Genomic DNA, 17,067 nt, shown 5'->3' on the forward strand with positions numbered 1-17,067 from the left:
ACGTGGGTAGGGACATTGTACGACCGACCGTGAATTGATTGACAGCATATCTATAATTAAAAAAGATGCGCTGATAAGAAATGTTGATCCGTCTTCTCTTAGTAAATGGACTGCTCGTTTTCTAAAGCCTCAACTTTGGAAGAATCTATCTGCATCGATAAAAGTGTTCCAAAACAATTGAATGAGGCTATCTGTACTGCACATATAGTTTCCGTGTTGGAATATAGCGTGTCCAGTGGTGAATAAAAACTGAATAGTATGTCATTGTATGCTGTTAACAAATTATGACGTCAATTGAAAAGGATTACAGATTTCAATGCTGTAACAATTCCTTCGTTCGCATTCTTATTTAGGGAATTGTACGACGTTCAGGGGATGCGTTTGAAAAGCGAAGGAAGAGGAGGAGACTGAAGAAGAAGCCAAGTGGGCGGTGACTGGTGATTGGTCGCAACGACGCAGCAGCTCCCGCTGACGGAACTATTGCGGGAAGAGTTAATATAGTCGCCTTGAGGTCAGGATATAACAGCGACGCTGGAACACGAAAGGGCGGCACAACTTCTTCACCCTTGCATCCGGTAACTGTTCTGTTCTCGCCCGATCTTCACGCCTATCTCTCAATCAAGACGTGATTGTTTTCATCACCTTACCTACACCTACACCGTTCTAATAAGGTAACATAGCCAATCATTCGCTTGACGATTTTCAAACCTTTAGATATAAATATGTCATTTGAAAATGATTGCATTTTCAATCTAAGAATTATTGATGCTCGGTGTGATGTTCAAGCTTAAACTGTACAGACGCGGTAAAAGGTTACACGAAACCTGTGCTGAGTCTGCGAGGCCTTTTTACACACACGGTGAATGAAACTTATAATCAATGTCATTTTGGTAAACGCCCCCTTAAGCTCAAAGACTTTTAAAGCTGTGTTTATAGTAAACCTGCTGTTCATGGGAATAGTTTTTTTTTGGAATCCCGTGAAGAAAGCGTATATTTATGAGAGCAATTCCCATTTTATTGTCCATTTGTAAAATCTTTAAATGCTCTTTTTTTCCCCGGTTTTCCTATTGGCAACAATCGTCATTTAATACGACGAGTTTCCCAGTACAAATGTCAACTTGAAATGGAAATGCTTGCTCTGCGTTTTGAATAGACGTTTTTTACAACCACCGAGGGAGTTCAGATTTTACATGCGTAACTGAAGGAAAGAGGAGGAAAGTAGCTGAATACCAGATTTTCTGGTGCATTCGACATTATCATCATACAATTGCGTATTCTGTGCTTCGCATAAGATTTCAACGTCGCATCTTTCAGATTTCAGGAGGAAGAGAACCGATTTTCCATCGTCAGTCATTTCATCAAATACTAATCGAATTACACCTTTCCAAAGGCGCAAATGGAAGCACGACTGTGCACAAATACGTTTCGACGAGGTGAAAAAGCAAAAGTGTAGGCAGAGCGCGAGTGCGTAGGAGAAAAGAAATGTGTAACTTATTTATGGCTAAGGTGCCATTCAGCATTTGATAGATGAATGTGGAAAGGTTTCCATTTAATACCCAACAGCAACCTCCAACCACGAGAGCTATGCTAAAATAGTGAATCAATAATGTCGGTATTTTTATTGATGAAATCGGATCAATCACAATGAGGCGAAACGTCCAGAAGCTAAGAACCTATCGAATCCTATACATAAACAAGTTGCAGGCAAAAGTTGAATGTTGTATGTGATTTCCTATAGCTAAGAATGTCAGCTAAAAGAACTAAATGGAAAATTGGATTTGTGTCTTTGACGTTACTATATAACAGTCAAAAGTTGGCTAATGATATTTCGTGAAGATCAATGCTAGTAAAGCTATTGAGTACCTATACTACGATAATTCTATATAAATAGAGACCGTATACGTAGTCACGCAACCAAGGCTAGCCCGGATGTCAACTTTGTCGAGCGTATACAGAAATCGCAGAAAACTATATTGATAAGAAGTTGTAGTAGTATTTTGTTTTACTATATTAAACGTCATTGAACCTACGCCAGTTGGCTCATAGTGAGAAATCATTAGGACTTGAGAACTTTTGTTTTGCAAAGTTTATATTTCAATGAAGAAAAAAAAAAAACTGTGTGCGTCATTTGCATCTGATTAACTGATTGCTGAAACTTTTCCATAAGACTTTGATAACTGCTGCTAAAACAGTCCCAGAATAATCAAGTTTAAAGTTAACCCATGAAATGGAAAGGGCGTACACCGAAAGCTTTGAGTTCGTTATCGTAAAAGTGACTCGGGCAATCAGAGATTTATGTACGAAAGTGTCCCGTTCGCTAAAACTTGTTGCACGACTCTGCCTTAATTAGCCAGTTAGGCTTCAGGAAGCTGATTTCATTTGAGACGCTGTGCATTAAGAGCGTGCTGGTAGCGTGAAATAGAAAGTTATACACCGGGAGAAACACCTAACTTCCGCCAGAGCGCCACAAAGTTTAGATCCTTCTGAACGTAGCACACTATGAGAAAGGTCATACAAGTGGTATGACCCAAAGAAGGAGTATAACATGTTCAGTGTGTAAAATAAAGGTTATGTTTCCTTGTGATGAATGTCCCAACGCTTCAGCATAGAATGGAAGATGATAAAGATGCGGGGGAGTTGGCCGGTTTTTAGACTGGATCACAAGTTTATCGATCATGCCATCATCCTTAAAGACGATGGATGGCCTAAGTTTATCAACTGCAGTATTGAGACTAATGAGCTCTATCTTGATTGATTAATGACGGTGTAGTGGTTTTGGGCTGTTTACGGAGTGAAAGACGAGCTCTTAGACCGCAGTCCACGTCTCGGTCATCTTAAGACGTTTTCATCAATTTGCCTAATTGTTGTCTGCCTCAAACAGGATGAAAGGGAAAGGTGCGTTTATGCTCGTTTTGGCCGGATGGGGTTTGATAGGTCTGATGATTTTGACGACAGCAGTCGAGGGGGCACCACATCCGGCTGACTATAGCAGCGTCAACAACCAGCGTGACTTTAGAAGTCGACGTGGATTCAAAACGGTCGGCCTGGCGACAGCAAGAGGATTCGGCAAACGTGCACCGGCTCTATCCTCTTTTACTTCCTTCCAAGACGTATCCGAACAGATGATGCAGCAAGATGAAAATCCAAACAGCGATCCTGACGTGTAAGAAATAGAATCCTTTTCTCTGTTTATTACCCGCTTCCTTTGTGTTGCTTTTGTTCTCCTTCTTAGATTACCTGTGTGATTTATTCACTCGTCTTGGCAAATAAGCTCCCGACAGGCAAAACTCTTGTAAACTTTCCGGCATATTAGGCGTATAGTTTGGTTTATTCAAATAGTTCTTCTATAACCTTTCTGTATAGTCACTAACCGAAGATGTCTTGAAAAAGATCATCTTCAAACAGAGGAAGCCTGTATGCTCTTAAATACGAAAACTTTGTGCACGTTGATCCGGCTTTAGTCAACATTCGATGCGACTTTCCGCATCGAGAGGTATAGCTACTGCATAAAATGTAACGAGCGTACCATTTTTTTATTTTTATTTATACTGTCGTAAACTTTATGAGTACGCTCAGACTCTATTCCAATTTCTTTGCGTCTTTCAAGTGTGTCTTTTCTGTCCGGTCCATTTCTTGGTTTCGTAACCGAAACATTTATCAAATTAAATGCAGTTTCCCTGTGGACTGGTTGGTCAACTACCTGCAGAATAAGCCGGAGGTGATCCGTTACATGGTGGACCACTTGCTCGATCACAACGGCGATGGTCAAGTGACGTCCCAGGAACTAATAACATCGCTACAGCAGAGAGAAGATTAAATTTGTTTTGAGTTGATGACGACGATGGCTGCAGCTTCTCCGATTCTCTCACGTTCCACCGCAAGGCTGTAATATACAATAATTGAAATGACTGTCTTCGGAATATAACAAAAAGTCAAAAAAAAAAAAAATACAAAAACAAAAAAAAATGAATTAAAAAAAAAAAAGTGGCGTACCGAAAGAGGAGGAGGAAAAAAAATTGAAAGCAAAATTCTTTGTAACTTTTCATCTATAAATCTTGGCTTTATTGGTTTATCTTTCTTCTGTCGTCTTGACGACAACCTTTATAGGTATATGTTTGCCACTTGTCAACAACTTCTATATCCTTCAGTTGGAATAATAAATACTCGTATTTCGCTCCTGTGGCATGTTTGTCTCAACGCCATATTTCCGTCTCATCGTATATATATCCAACAAAGTACCTCTATAGACGAAATTGGGTAGAATGGTATCATTTTATGTTAACAGTTCACCAATACACTTTTACGAGGCTTCTCATGCTGCCGCTATCGATTTTTCCATTGTTGTCTCATTCTCTTCTCTACACCTTTCACTTTTCACATCAAGCACTGGCCATGAGGTTGAACGTATAAAATAGTCTAACATTTCAAATCAATGGCTGACTTGTTTGCAATTCATTACCTCACCAGAAATAACTTGCTTTATTATGTGCTGCACAATTTGAACTATTCAAACTAGCTATACCGAGAAGTACAACGCTTTTCATCATCATCTGTTGTGATTTTGTTTGTATAGCCACGTGTGTATCCAGTTTCCAATGCATTAACTATATACCTTATTACGTTGCATGCCTACGCAAACTCGATTAGAAACTTCTTCAATATATCCCTTGATACGTCATGAATAAGTTGCATTGCGTCCGCACAAAGAAAACAAAAGAAAAACGAACTTCCCAGTACACCTTTTCAGCCCTTGTCTTGATGGTTTCAAAGTGTATGGACAGTTTCATTCCGTAAAGTGTAACACTATTTCGACGCTGTTATGGAGATGTCCAAAGTGTGATGTGACTGGCCTAGAACCGGACCAATGCAACCCACGCAGTGTATATTGTTTTGGTCGTTCTTTAGAAGCCCGGATGTGTTGCAAACACACAGACCTTGATCTAGAACTAAGACCGTTGACATCTTCCTTACCCCGGTGACGTAGATTGTGCAACTATCCATCCACGTAAGGCTTTTACAACGTGTATTCCTCGTTTCATCAAGTCTCGTTTTTGCAGGATGGCTACGATCGATCAGTTTGCAAAAGGTACGACAGATGAGTTTGCTGCGACAGTGGGGCCTGTTCAAATATTCATTGACTATAGACCCAGCGGGCGGAAGACGGAGGAAGCAAAGCACGACAGCAGCGAGAAGGACGCTGGAGGATAGAATTGACGAGAAGGTTACATTCATGACTATATAATCAAGAGCTTCTTCGTGTGACAGTTGAGAAAACTGACAGGCTATTCGCTATGCAGCAACTACGGAACGTGTTAAAGACATCAACTTTGGATTTACTTCTGGTCGTCTCTATTTTTTCCTCCAAGATTCTCCTTCAATTTATCACCTCTTGAACAAATGAGTTCTTCGAAAGGCTGGCTATTCGCTGAAATATGGAGTAATTTTTATTTTATCTCATAACGTAGCGTTGGTAATTACAGCGATCGAAGAAGGGAACGATGGAGAACGAGAGCAGGAAAAAAAAATTTCGAAAATGGAAACAAAATGTACAGGACACAACGCATCACGTTGACCAACAATTGGGATATTTTTTAATTAATTATTATTTAGATAACGGATTAGAAAGACGTGTACGATTTGTGTGTCTTGTGTAAAGTTTTGGGAATGCTGGGAAGTTATTGGGCGTAGTTTGGTACCCCATCATGGGCGTCGATCTGTACGTGTCGCCGAAGGTGGGAAAGAAGGTCGTAATTCTGGTCGTTAATGCTGTGACACCACTTTACACAATGATGAATCGACGTTATGTGGGAGGGGAACATGTCTCTCACTACAATGGAAATAAAAGATTGAATGAAGAAAGCAAACACTGTGACATGAATTATAAGGAAAAAAAAAAAGTCTTTCTTGTCTTTGTGCAGTCAACAAAACCCGAAAGTTAATAAAGAGTTTCTTTTTTCACGGGGAATGATGTTACGCTGGTATGCATCCATCACGGCAATTTGTCGATGGGAAAACCCGGAATGTTACTGACGATTTTTCACCGTGTTCAAGACACTTGGATAATGTATTATTAGTTTTCTTCTTGGATATATTCGGTTTTATTCTTGTGGTTGGCGGGAGACACATTGTGGTATGAACGCGTGAAGAGTGATGTGTGTGTGAATGAATCGCGAGGAAGGAATGATGAAGAATATTAAAGTAACAAGAGGAACACAGAACGAGAGTGTGAAAACACAGAGAGGAAAACGCAGGTAATGTACACTGACCACTGATGAACGAGCGAATGATGAAATGGAACGAAAAGGGGGGCACACAGTCACGCTGATATGGATGAAAGAGATATATACGGAATCACCACGTCGGTAGCTGTAGATTCTTAGATAAAAAGGGAAAAGTAGATGAAAAAGGAGGGGAAAAAAAAGAAGCTTTTGGTACACGACAAGGAATTGATTTACACAGGCCAAGATCCAAGTATTGGAAATAGGGCGTTGTTACAATTGACGTCCACTTGTCCAGAATTGCAGCACAAAGGCACCCATTCACACGCGAAAAAGAAAAACATTCAAATGACGTGAAAATTCATCTGGTGACATGTCTAGAGGAAAAAGAAATAAAACAAACAAATGGACGAACGACATTGATTGATGAAATTGTACAGTACTGCACTCCTTCGCTTTTGCCTTTCCTCTCAGACAGTTTTCACGATACACATGTTTTGCCATTTGCTTACACGGCTTTTTCGCTTTCATTTTTTGGTCCCATCATCTATACTGAGCGGTTCGCCCTTATTCGATTGAAAAAGAAGGTTTGCCGTCCAATGCGTCTTTTAACTATTAATTTCCTTATTACTCATCCGTCAGTTACAAAGAAACCGCGAACCGTGGAGCTTTCTCGTCTTTTCCACTCAAACAACGTGGCTCCAACTGGAAGACGTAAGGTACAAACATGGAGTAAAACTAGAGAACTAAACCGTGACGATCCAGTGGCAAACAAAAACAAAACAAAAACATCTGTTGTTATTCTTAAAATGTCACATTTTACGACTGTTGAACGGCAGATTCTTCTGGCCGCACGTCTGATTTCATTTTGACAAACTCGCGAGCAACTTCGTCGTTAGTGCGTTGTGACAAGATCCGTAGGATCGTCCAGCCAGTTTCGTCCATGTGGCAACGTTTGCCCAATGCCAGCCAACACGCGCAAGAACCCTGTAATTGAAGATGCATGCACAGAGTAATATCTAATTTAATGAAAAGAGCAACAAAACAAACTGACCTGTTCAACGATGTCTTTCAGCTGCATAACGGCCACACCCACGAGGCTGTCATCTCGTGCGAAGCAATAGTCCTTGACGCATATGTGAAGTTCAAAAGATTCCAGACTCTCTTCGTTGCCGATGACACTGTCCGTCCAAATAAAAGTCCAATTTAGAATTAATCTCGTTAAATCAGAAATGCAATCAACTTACAAGTGGAATGTCTCATTGTATTTCGGTGACCACGTATTTGATTTGGACTTTGTGGCAAATTTGCGCTTCTTATCAGCCAGGTGTGGACCGACCAAATTGGTTTCAACGAACGGCCGGAACATTCCAGGTTGAACTGGCCATTTCAAATCGTTGGCCGCTACAACTGTTGATGACAAATACATACGGAATCAAATTCCTTCTTTTAAAAAGATGTGCGGTGTTGAGAGATTACCTTTGACGGTAACTTTGTGCTCGCCAGAACCGGGATGAGTGAACAAGTCAACTTGGACGCTCACCTCACCGACGCTGCCTTCTTCGACGCTTGGCAAATCTAAGAAAACGCAAATGAATTAGAATTTTCCAACTCACACGGTTTGGCCATTATCCAAAAAAACTGGATGCGATCTCTACGCTGATGGCTAATACATCGACTATGTAGCGACTAATCGAAGAAAAAATAAATACATAACTAAAACTAATAAAAAGAACTAGAATAAATACAGTAGATCGGGCCGAAGCTATTTGATTTGCTTCGTCTCGTTATCATTCATTTCATTCTTTTTCTGCCTTTGCTCATTGTCGGCGATGTCATATAATAGAAGACGTCTGTTTTTAAAAAGAAAAGGAATAAAAAAAAGGGAGGACAAAAGCGGCTACCACAAACGGCTAAGAAAAAATGTCCGTCTAGCGGAGTACTATTATTTCAGACTCTGCTTCAGCCACAAATACCACTGGGAGGAAGGATTCGCATTCGAATACCTGTCCCCGACTGCTTTGATTGGTTCTGAATGCTCTTTTTTTTGGACGGAGTTTGCTGACGCTTCTCGTTGGTCTGTTCAAACGAATCGCCGAGCATTTCGTCATCCTCCTCTTGACCTTTTCCTTCTTCCGAGCCGTCCTTGTCTTCGGATTGCTGCCTCTCCGTTTCTACGGAAATGTCGGGTTTCCTCCTCCATTCGGCTTTGGCGTTAGTAGCGGGAACTTTGGGGTTTTTGGTTTGTTAGTTTTTGGTTTGTTCACGTTTGCGTTTCATGTTATATGTCATAATGATGTTTTCGTGGAGGGAGCAAAAAATGATACCGACAACCATTTGTAATTATCTACAAGTGATACGCTAACACGAGACATGATTAAATACTACACATGTTTCGTTGGTGCCTTTTAGGAAAAGCTTGTAGCAACCACGTTTACCCAACACATAATTAACTCCAGTGTCAGGAACCTGCGGACGGGATTCACTCCCATTCCATTTACCATGGACGTCTACGTGCCACAACTTCAGACCGTCGACAATCAAAGGATGACGGGGTTACCGTTACTCGACAACCAAAATGTTAAGAAAATAAAATAAAACTTGAACCGAAATTCGATTTTTGGCTCGACGGGCCACTGAAGATTGTGCTGATTGGACTCTGCTATTGTGGATTGTATCAACGAGGAAAGTCGTAGAAAGAGAAAGCGCGTTACCTTGATTCGTTTGAGAGGTGACGAAGGTTTTGATGAGCGTATCGGTGGTCTGAGTATACAGAGACAGCGCGTAGCGAAGCGATTGGAGCTCGAGTGATTTTTCCAAGAAGGTCTTCTTAAGCCCGCTGCCACCAGCGTGGAAATATTGTTTGATGGTGTCGAGAGCCACATCGAGGACGGCGCACTGCTTCGGCGTCAAGTTCTTCTCAAACTCTTTGGATATTTCCTGTTCAACAAGAAATAACAAGGTCAGTTTAGCAGCGCAAATAAGATCTGTCACTAGTTAAAATAGATAGCTAAGAATTCGCGATAATCTGACCATAACTCCACTGAGCGCGCTCTTGACATCCTGCTTGCCAGCCACGCTGTTCTTGAAGAGCCGCGACATGTCCTCGATTTTCGCATTGGCCGCTAAATTCTTGGCATTGTCCGTCAAATTCTTCAAGATCATCTATAAAGTAAGAAAAAGGGAACAAACGATTCAGATGTAATCGTTTTACAAAATTAGTCTATTAGCCTACGCTCTTGTCGGTCATCGGTGGTAATACGATGGTTTTCTCCATGGTGTGCATGACAATCTTCCACAATTCTTTGAGCAGTCGTTTGAGCACTGCCTTTTCGCACGACTCGGCGTAAAGCGACAGCGAACCTGAAAGTCGGCAAATTGCCATCAATGTACAAATTGTACAGTCAGAAAACAATCAATCATCGTTTTTCTTTCCCCGTCACGTACCATCGAGCAAATCCATGAGAGGCTTGAGCGAATCGTCGGCTTCCGTCGTGACTGCGTTTCGCTGCGACGGCTGAGTCAGCGAGACCTGGCCGCCTCCTTTGATGTGAGACAGCAAATCGCCTACTTCTTTCACGCTGACTGTAATTTTCGGTTCGAGACTAGAGACCCGGAAATGAAAGCACGTAATCGAATTAGACACACTCAACGCTACAGGGAGAGCAAGTAGTTCAAGTGTTAACGTATCGCACCTTTTTGCAAACATGGTAGCCAATTCGTCAAGGACGTTATTGAGCGATTGCTGAAGCTCCTTCAAAATGTTGGCAGCGTCTTCTTCGAGCTTCGAACCTCCCATTTGCTCGAATAATTTCTCCAATTGCACACGAAGCTGTTGGATGTTGTTCATCAACGTACAGGCCTGATAGTAAACACACGAGCTAATCAGTTATGTTGATGTGATTCATAATCCAAGTTCACTTACAATACGTTCATCTTTGGTCAACTGAGGAAACTCCTTTTTGGCTGTATCAGCATAGGCCAGCAATACTTTGACTATGGTTTTGGCGAATCGTTTCATGTATCGTTTCCAGATTTCGGGATCGGGACATTCGAGTTTGGAAACCACATCAAAGCACTGGGCCAATTGCGTGAAAATGTCCACCACTGAAGTCGAGAAGAGAGTATGCTCGCTGCTTCGCTGGAACTGTTTGTTTTGAAATCAAAACATGCGGAATGGTAATCGAGATTCAATGATAAAAGAATAGACTCGTTCAGTTACCCCATCTTGTTTGTCACGCTTGAAGGCACCGTGAAGGTACTCGAGGGAAACGTCGTCGTTCTCGTTCAGCCATTGCATGACGAACGGCTCAAACCATCTGCGTCACAGCAAGACAGTTTTAGAGTTAACAATCGGAATAATAAAAAGGAATTGTGTTCTATTTTGACATCGACAGTTGCTGTAGGGTAAGTATTGACTTACGCAGGGTATTCGGGGACGGCTCCTTTATACTGCGGCAAGTCTTTGACGTAGTGATTGTAGAGCCACTTGACTTTGAAATGGAGGTTCATATAAGCGGAAGACTTGCAGAGTCGTTGCTGTTCGTGCTCTTCTAGAGCATACTTCATGTCGACGGCGAATTGAGTCCACATGATGTACGCCGAAAGCTATTAGTCGAAAACACAAAATCAAATCAAAAGGTCATTTTCCCAGTTTTTCTAGAACATCTTCAGTCATACTTGGCCGATGTTGAGCTCCTGTGGAAACTGATTCAAAACTGGGGCGTAGCTGTTCTTGTCTTCTTCAATCACCGAGACTATAAGGGCAATTAATTTGTGCCAAAAATCCACACTGTCCAATCTGGGACCGTGATCTTCAGGATCTCTCTTTGCCTCTCCCGGCTCCGCCTAAAAAAAAAACAAGAATTTTATGATTAGTGTTAGGGGAAAAGTTTACTTTATCCTCCGAACGAGTCAAATCCCAAGTTTTCCACGAATCGGTTGGTTTATTTGCATATTGCCAAACATTCAATTCTTAAAAAGCGTTTGAGTTCCTCTGACCTGGTATTCTCGAGCGTAGAGTTCATAGCAATTCTCGAACAAAAACTGATAGGTAGACTTCAGGCAGGCTGTGGCACAATCTTTGACGACCGTGCTGGCTCTAGGTGGCGAGCTGAGCTCTTGCACCTAAAACGGGGGACGAAGCAGCCCAGATGTCATCCCGCATAAGAGACGGAAACAAAACAGCGTACATACAAGTTAGTCAAATTGAACGCCTCAGAAGTTTCACAAAATATTCATAAGACCAGACGATTGAATAATGTATGAGCAAACGTAGGGTCCAAGTTAAGGCGGGGGGGATGGGAATAGTGATCACAAGACTCTTTTTGTCCAGAATCACGCCAGCGACTAGCAAAAGGAAAGGCTATCGATCGGACAGTAGTGACTTTCTTTTTTATGATTAAAAGAAAAACGAAAAAGGACGCGCAATACAATCACAAATAAACTACAGCCAAAGAAATTGAACCAGCTCTCTCTTGATTTCAACTGGATTGCAACCCCGATTTCATCAAGTCGAATTACATTTTATGTTGAGGTACACAAACCAACAAAGTAAAAAGAGGAGCGAACGTGCTCCTTTCCATGTACCTTCATTCGGAAGAACGTGATTGAAGTAAGCAAATCGACGGTAGACTTGAGATCCATCAGCTTCTCCTGGGATGAAGCTGGAAAATTGTTCCGATACATGGACAGATCGATCCGCAGCGAATTGTGCAATTGGTCCAACAGCTTCACAAACTTCTCCTTCTACAAAAGTTCAAACGCGACGGTTAATCACAAGTTTACTACACCCTGAGTATATATTCTGCAAATAAAATGTCAGCCATTACTGGCGTTGACATGTAAAAGCAGCCAAATTGGATCAATACCAAACGCCACCACCCACTCGTCTACATCAGATTCCCTGTACGTCGGTTTATCGACTATCCCAATCACGCCGTAACAGTTTGTTTATTATTTAAGTCAAAGTCAATGCCTCCCAGCCTAACGTCTGCTATCAATAGCTGCTGCCATCGTCGTAGTTCTACACCATTACCCCCGAGATCCTCGACGGAACATTTACTATGGAAACGACAAAATAAACAGTCAACATCTATGATGTAGAATATCTGCTATCAGGCGTTTGGACTGAATGGAAAACATCGACGTGAATCGCTTCATAATTAAAGACGGCTCGACGGGCTTCACTCGGAAGCGATTCAGAGTTTCAAAACCCTCCAACAAACGGTAAGTAGCTACGATAGACACACATCCTGTTTGCACAGCTTCAACCGTATAGGCTAGGTTGGAGAAATGATATGGAACATACTCCAAAGTTTGAAGCAGCGAATCGATCGGAAGCCGAGACGGCCGTCGAGGCAGTCGTGTGAGCGTAAAACGCGTTGATGTTGGCCAACAGGGTGCTCATGACAGCCGGAACACCCGGACAGAGGTACTTGGTAGACAGGCAGTGGAAATTCGTCATGGCCTGGTAAATTGGCTCGATACCGTAACGCATTGCGAACTCTTCGACTAGTTCCTGCGACGGTTCGTCAAAGTAAATCTTCCAGCTGTCGTCGCCTTTAGCAGCCGGAAGTTTGACTCCGCCATTGTGCACCTGTTCCGACAGGTAGTGGAAAAGGTTCTCGTGCAGGCAAGTATATTGGACATGGTAGGGAGCCACCTGGAACAATTAAAATAGTAACCGATTCAATGTGAATATAGATCATTCTATATACCTTTTCTTCTCCCTTGATTTCGACGCTGATGTGAAGTCGGATAGCACCTGATACGGCCGACTTGTCCGTCCGTTTTTCCAAGTTATACCAGACGTCCATCTCGCCGGAAAGTGTTCGTACCTAACACATTCGGTACGGGGGTAAAACAGTTGAAACACTTCTTCCGTCTTAGCAAAACGTATAGACCTACCTCGATGATGGTCTGCCCAAGGAAATCATCCGACTCACGAGTGAATTTCTGGCGCATTTTAGACTTGAAATCGTTATCCTCGTCCCAGACTCGAACTTTGATTCGATCGGACGAATTGTGACATTCACTACATCAACCGATAGTTACGTTAATTGAAACTTTCAGGGAAAACGAAGGTAATCAATTTAAACTTACAAATAGAATCGCTCGTTCCAGATGGGATTTAGCTCTTGGGGCATTGTGCGCGTCCTCTTCTTGACTTTGCCTACCTGGACGGTGACGTATGGATCAGACGTGCCACTCTTGTCTTTGGCGATCAAACCCTGGGCGCAAATCACTAAATTCCCAGTCGGACGTGGGAGAGAATGCAAGAGAGTTAACATCAAATAGAAATCTCTTTCGTCTATTGCCGTATGGGATTGTACGATTGTGAAGGCATTGTGCATGAAAAATATACGACTATTTGGTACGTAACAAATAAGGAAACTAATAAGCCATTTCCGTGCAGCCAAAAAATGCCAAGCACGAAGAGGAGTGAAGCATGATAAGCTGGAACAAAAAGGAACAACATCAATTCATGCTGGATAGAAACAACAAGCCCAAGAATAGAGAAAACGGACGAAAAAGAAGAAGAATGGTGAAACCAACATGAAACAAATAAACTAACCAACAATAAAAACAAAACCGACATGGAAAAGACATACAAGCTTTTCTGTTCAGCGAACGTCGTTGCCAAATGACTCATTCATGTTGCATTTTTCTTTTTTAGACAAACCCCGATTATCAGTATTCAATGCATCCTATTTGCACCAAAGCTATCCTGTTATCGGGCTAGACTTCAGCAGAGAATATAAATTGCGGAAAAGAGATTGGCAAAACAGAGGACATGGTCTCTTGTTTATTCGGGTCGGTATCATCAGCCCACAAATCCCCAGATCTGAGCCTGTTAGCTGTCTTCTTTTATGGGTAGAAAAAAAATCTAAAAAAAAATACTTTGACTCTAATCCTAGTTTATTATTATTATTGCTATCATCATCTAAGTCTAATGCAGGTAATAGAGACGACAAGTGCGGGCGAAACGATGAAAGTCACGCTGACATTCACAGGAGATTTTAGGGGCGGTAATGGCAGGGGTCGCCCAGCCATGCTCAAGTTTATGCTGCCTTACGAAAATGGGTCAAAAGTTGAGAATATCAAGACGTCGAGAAAAGGAAGCTAGTAAAAAGGAGAGAGAAAAGAGAGAAACAGAAAGGACAAAGAAAAAGCTATACAGAGAGAGGCGGTCTTTGACTAGAGCTCGCAATGCTCGCACGATATCGATCCGGGAAGCAGCCCGGGAATTGTGAAATAAAATGGAATAAAAGCAGCAGAGGGAAAAGAAAAAAAATGGAAAAAGAGAGACTGTATGGCTACAGGTCACGATCGTCAACTTTGATGCAAAACAATGTCATTGGTAAGTTTACGCGATGGCAGGGGAATAAGAGAGGCAGTGTTGAAGCTTTCAGCCAGCAAACTGAAGCCATGAAAAATACACCACAGCCGCGCCGCTATTGTGTGTGGCATTATCAAATCGAGTAGAGAGAGAGAGAGAGAGCTGGGACACAATTGGGCGCCCCGTTTCGCATGTCAACGAAGCCATTTTTCATCGTTCCATTTCTATTGGGAAACAGGTGATGAGCGTAGCATAGATTTTCGTGATTTTTCATTACTTATTGCACGAGCGGGCGTACAGCTTTTCAGCCCCACAACTTTCCAAAGTTTCAAACAAACAATGACTTTGTTGCCCACGTCTCCCCGCGTCATCATCAAAAAGTCTCTTTTTTGTCGGCAAACGGCGGTTGTTAAGAAAAGAAGAAGAAAAATGTGTGTGTAAACAATACGCTACCACCCCACAAAACCCTCAACTAGAATAAAGTTTTAGTACGGTACGGTTCTAGATAATTTCATGCACGATCTTTCAAAGAACAACTGTTCCAAATGGCAATTAAGCTACTTTAGATGCTAAAATACTATAGAATCGGGTACGGGAAAAAGAAAAAGTTCCGTTTCCTCGTTTCCTACCAAAGGAAACGCGATCATTAAATTTCGGTGCTAGATTGCTGAATATTCTACTAAAAAATAATAAATAAAAGATATCGTAATAAAATTCAATCAAGCATCCTGAGTCGCATAACATCAAAATAATACTCTTTAATTCAAATCTATCAAACAACGAAATTGGAGGCTGCAGAGCGGGAAATGTAATTTTTTAAAATGGCGTAGCAGATCAAAGGGAGAGAATTTAGGGAAATAAAAATAGGTTTTCAAAAAAAAAGGAAACCAGCGCGCAGGATTGTTGAACGCCACTTAAAATAGTTTGACATGACAAGTAAAAAAAAAGGGTTTTTTTTGTTTTCGTTTTTTAACGGATGTGGAATACTTGATTAGTTTTATTGGAATTGAATGCTTATTTTGGAGTTGGTTCATGTACCTGTGACGGCAATTTTGGCAGACCAGTTGGCCGTGCCTTCCAGCACGGCCGATTCCGCCTGTTCTATGGAGTCTATGTGAGTGTCGGGATCCACATTAAATATCACGCTGTTGATAACATGGCATTCAGAATAAAACGGGAGTTTGCCCGAACGTTGAAGAAGCGCGGGACGTTGCGATGAAAAGAGAACAAAAGACACAGACAGAGAAATAAAGATAGAAAGATGAAGAATTAAATAGTAGAATTCAATTTTCCTGGCCCCCCCTCCCTTTTTTGTTTCACGTAACAAACTGCACTGCAGAGTATGCATTCAAGATCTACAATCATAGGCGAATTCAATAGCGTGTGCTCTTCGTCGCATCGGAAGGAACTCCCATCTGCAATGGACCTTCCTGCCTACCGCCCATAACTTACAATTCGATCGTTAAACTTTCGAAGCTATCTCAACACGCACGCAAATTCTGCCGGAATACAGCGCATTCGAACCGTCGAAATAAAAAATAACCGACACCTTCCCTTCACCATAATTTAAAAACGAAACGCAGAAGAAAAAGTAAGAAAAAGAAAGTCATAAAAGACAATCAAGAGTGACACCGAGAACAGCACATAATATCAAGACACCACCAATCCGTAGAACAGATAAGAGATGTGACATGGAAGATATATATAAAAAAAATAAAAGACGCTGGTATGGAAACATACGTGTAGCCGAAAAGAAAAAAAAAAAAGACCATGAAACACAAAAAGAATAGAAACACGTCGGGTGCCTGAGTGACACCAAGATTCTTCATTCCGGATGAGAGGAAGACAAAGGAAAAAGCTGCACATAATAATATCTCTTTGCAACCCACCAAAAGCCAATATGCCCATCAGGTAATATGAACATCTGGTGCAGATGAACGCGCATCCTCACGAAACACGACTTGGGTTTTTACGTATTAGACGTAGAGAGTGTTTATTTCTCGCACGTCCTTCGCACGGCGACGTTGTCGGAGACTATAACGGAACCACTGTTTGTCGACGCATTAAAAGAATTCATCACTGTCCTCCAAAATAAAATCACAAGGAATACAATAAAAAAAAACTTTTTTTTTCTTTTTCTTTCTTAATGTTTCTGGCAGAAGCGTCTGACAACTTCTGATTGGCTTTTTCTTGGTTTGTTAGAGTGGAAAGTTTGAATGGTAACAATCCCGAGATGGGATACATAAACTACTTGCGAGTTTCATAGCGCTTTACAAGTTTCGAATGGGCGTGCGCGTCTGCCGTACGCAAACACGCACGTCCAACGAGCTCCCTCGTATTCAAAAACAGAGTTAATGAGAAAAATAAAGAAATAAGATTAAATGGTTCCGCTATATACCTCATTTCGTCGCCGAATGCTGGAAATGTTTCGATCACCAACGACAGAGAGCGAAAATAAAAAACAAACAAAAAAAGGCTGGTCGATTCAGTTCATTTGTTTGTTCTTTT

General features: G+C 41.6%; 2 protein-coding genes across 6 annotated transcripts in view; one reads left to right on the top strand and one right to left on the bottom strand.

Annotated features, from left to right (window-relative positions):
* Positions 1-525: 525 nt before the first annotated feature.
* On the top strand, positions 526-4,330 carry LOC123475282 (allatotropins-like). The gene is made up of 3 exons (XM_045177830.1): positions 526-671; positions 2,882-3,163; positions 3,673-4,330. Exons 2-3 carry the CDS (start codon positions 2,883-2,885, stop codon positions 3,815-3,817), a joined length of 426 nt encoding a protein of 141 aa, XP_045033765.1. The 5' UTR covers positions 526-671; position 2,882; the 3' UTR covers positions 3,818-4,330.
* A 1,091-nt stretch (positions 4,331-5,421) lies between these two features.
* The window catches only part of LOC116928272 (protein unc-13 homolog B), a 58,833-nt gene continuing 47,187 nt past the window's right edge, over positions 5,422-17,067 (bottom strand). For 2 of the 5 annotated variants that reach the window (XM_045178197.1, XM_045178196.1), the window contains 19 exons: positions 13,323-13,464; positions 13,128-13,254; positions 12,938-13,057; positions 12,529-12,882; positions 11,808-11,966; positions 11,220-11,345; positions 10,899-11,066; positions 10,642-10,826; positions 10,441-10,537; positions 10,144-10,365; positions 9,914-10,080; positions 9,666-9,823; positions 9,454-9,581; positions 9,252-9,383; positions 8,933-9,158; positions 7,698-7,796; positions 7,466-7,628; positions 7,273-7,399; positions 5,422-7,205 (listed from right to left, as the gene is read on the bottom strand). In XM_045178197.1, the coding sequence (XP_045034132.1) occupies positions 7,038-7,205; positions 7,273-7,399; positions 7,466-7,628; positions 7,698-7,796; positions 8,933-9,158; positions 9,252-9,383; positions 9,454-9,581; positions 9,666-9,823; positions 9,914-10,080; positions 10,144-10,365; positions 10,441-10,537; positions 10,642-10,826; positions 10,899-11,066; positions 11,220-11,345; positions 11,808-11,966; positions 12,529-12,882; positions 12,938-13,057; positions 13,128-13,254; positions 13,323-13,464 (3,068 nt within the window). In that variant the 3' untranslated portion in view covers positions 5,422-7,037. Of the gene's footprint in view, positions 7,206-7,272; positions 7,400-7,465; positions 7,629-7,697; positions 7,797-8,224; positions 8,447-8,932; positions 9,159-9,251; positions 9,384-9,453; positions 9,582-9,665; positions 9,824-9,913; positions 10,081-10,143; positions 10,366-10,440; positions 10,538-10,641; positions 10,827-10,898; positions 11,067-11,219; positions 11,346-11,807; positions 11,967-12,528; positions 12,883-12,937; positions 13,058-13,127; positions 13,255-13,322; positions 13,465-15,597; positions 15,705-17,067 lie in introns of all 5 variants that reach the window. The other 3 variants (XM_045178195.1, XM_045178198.1, XM_045178194.1) reach the window with 3 other exon arrangements.

Source organism: Daphnia magna, linkage group LG8 (genome assembly GCF_020631705.1).
Source record: "Daphnia magna isolate NIES linkage group LG8, ASM2063170v1.1, whole genome shotgun sequence".
NCBI classification, from domain to species: Eukaryota; Metazoa; Arthropoda; class Branchiopoda; order Diplostraca; family Daphniidae; genus Daphnia; species Daphnia magna.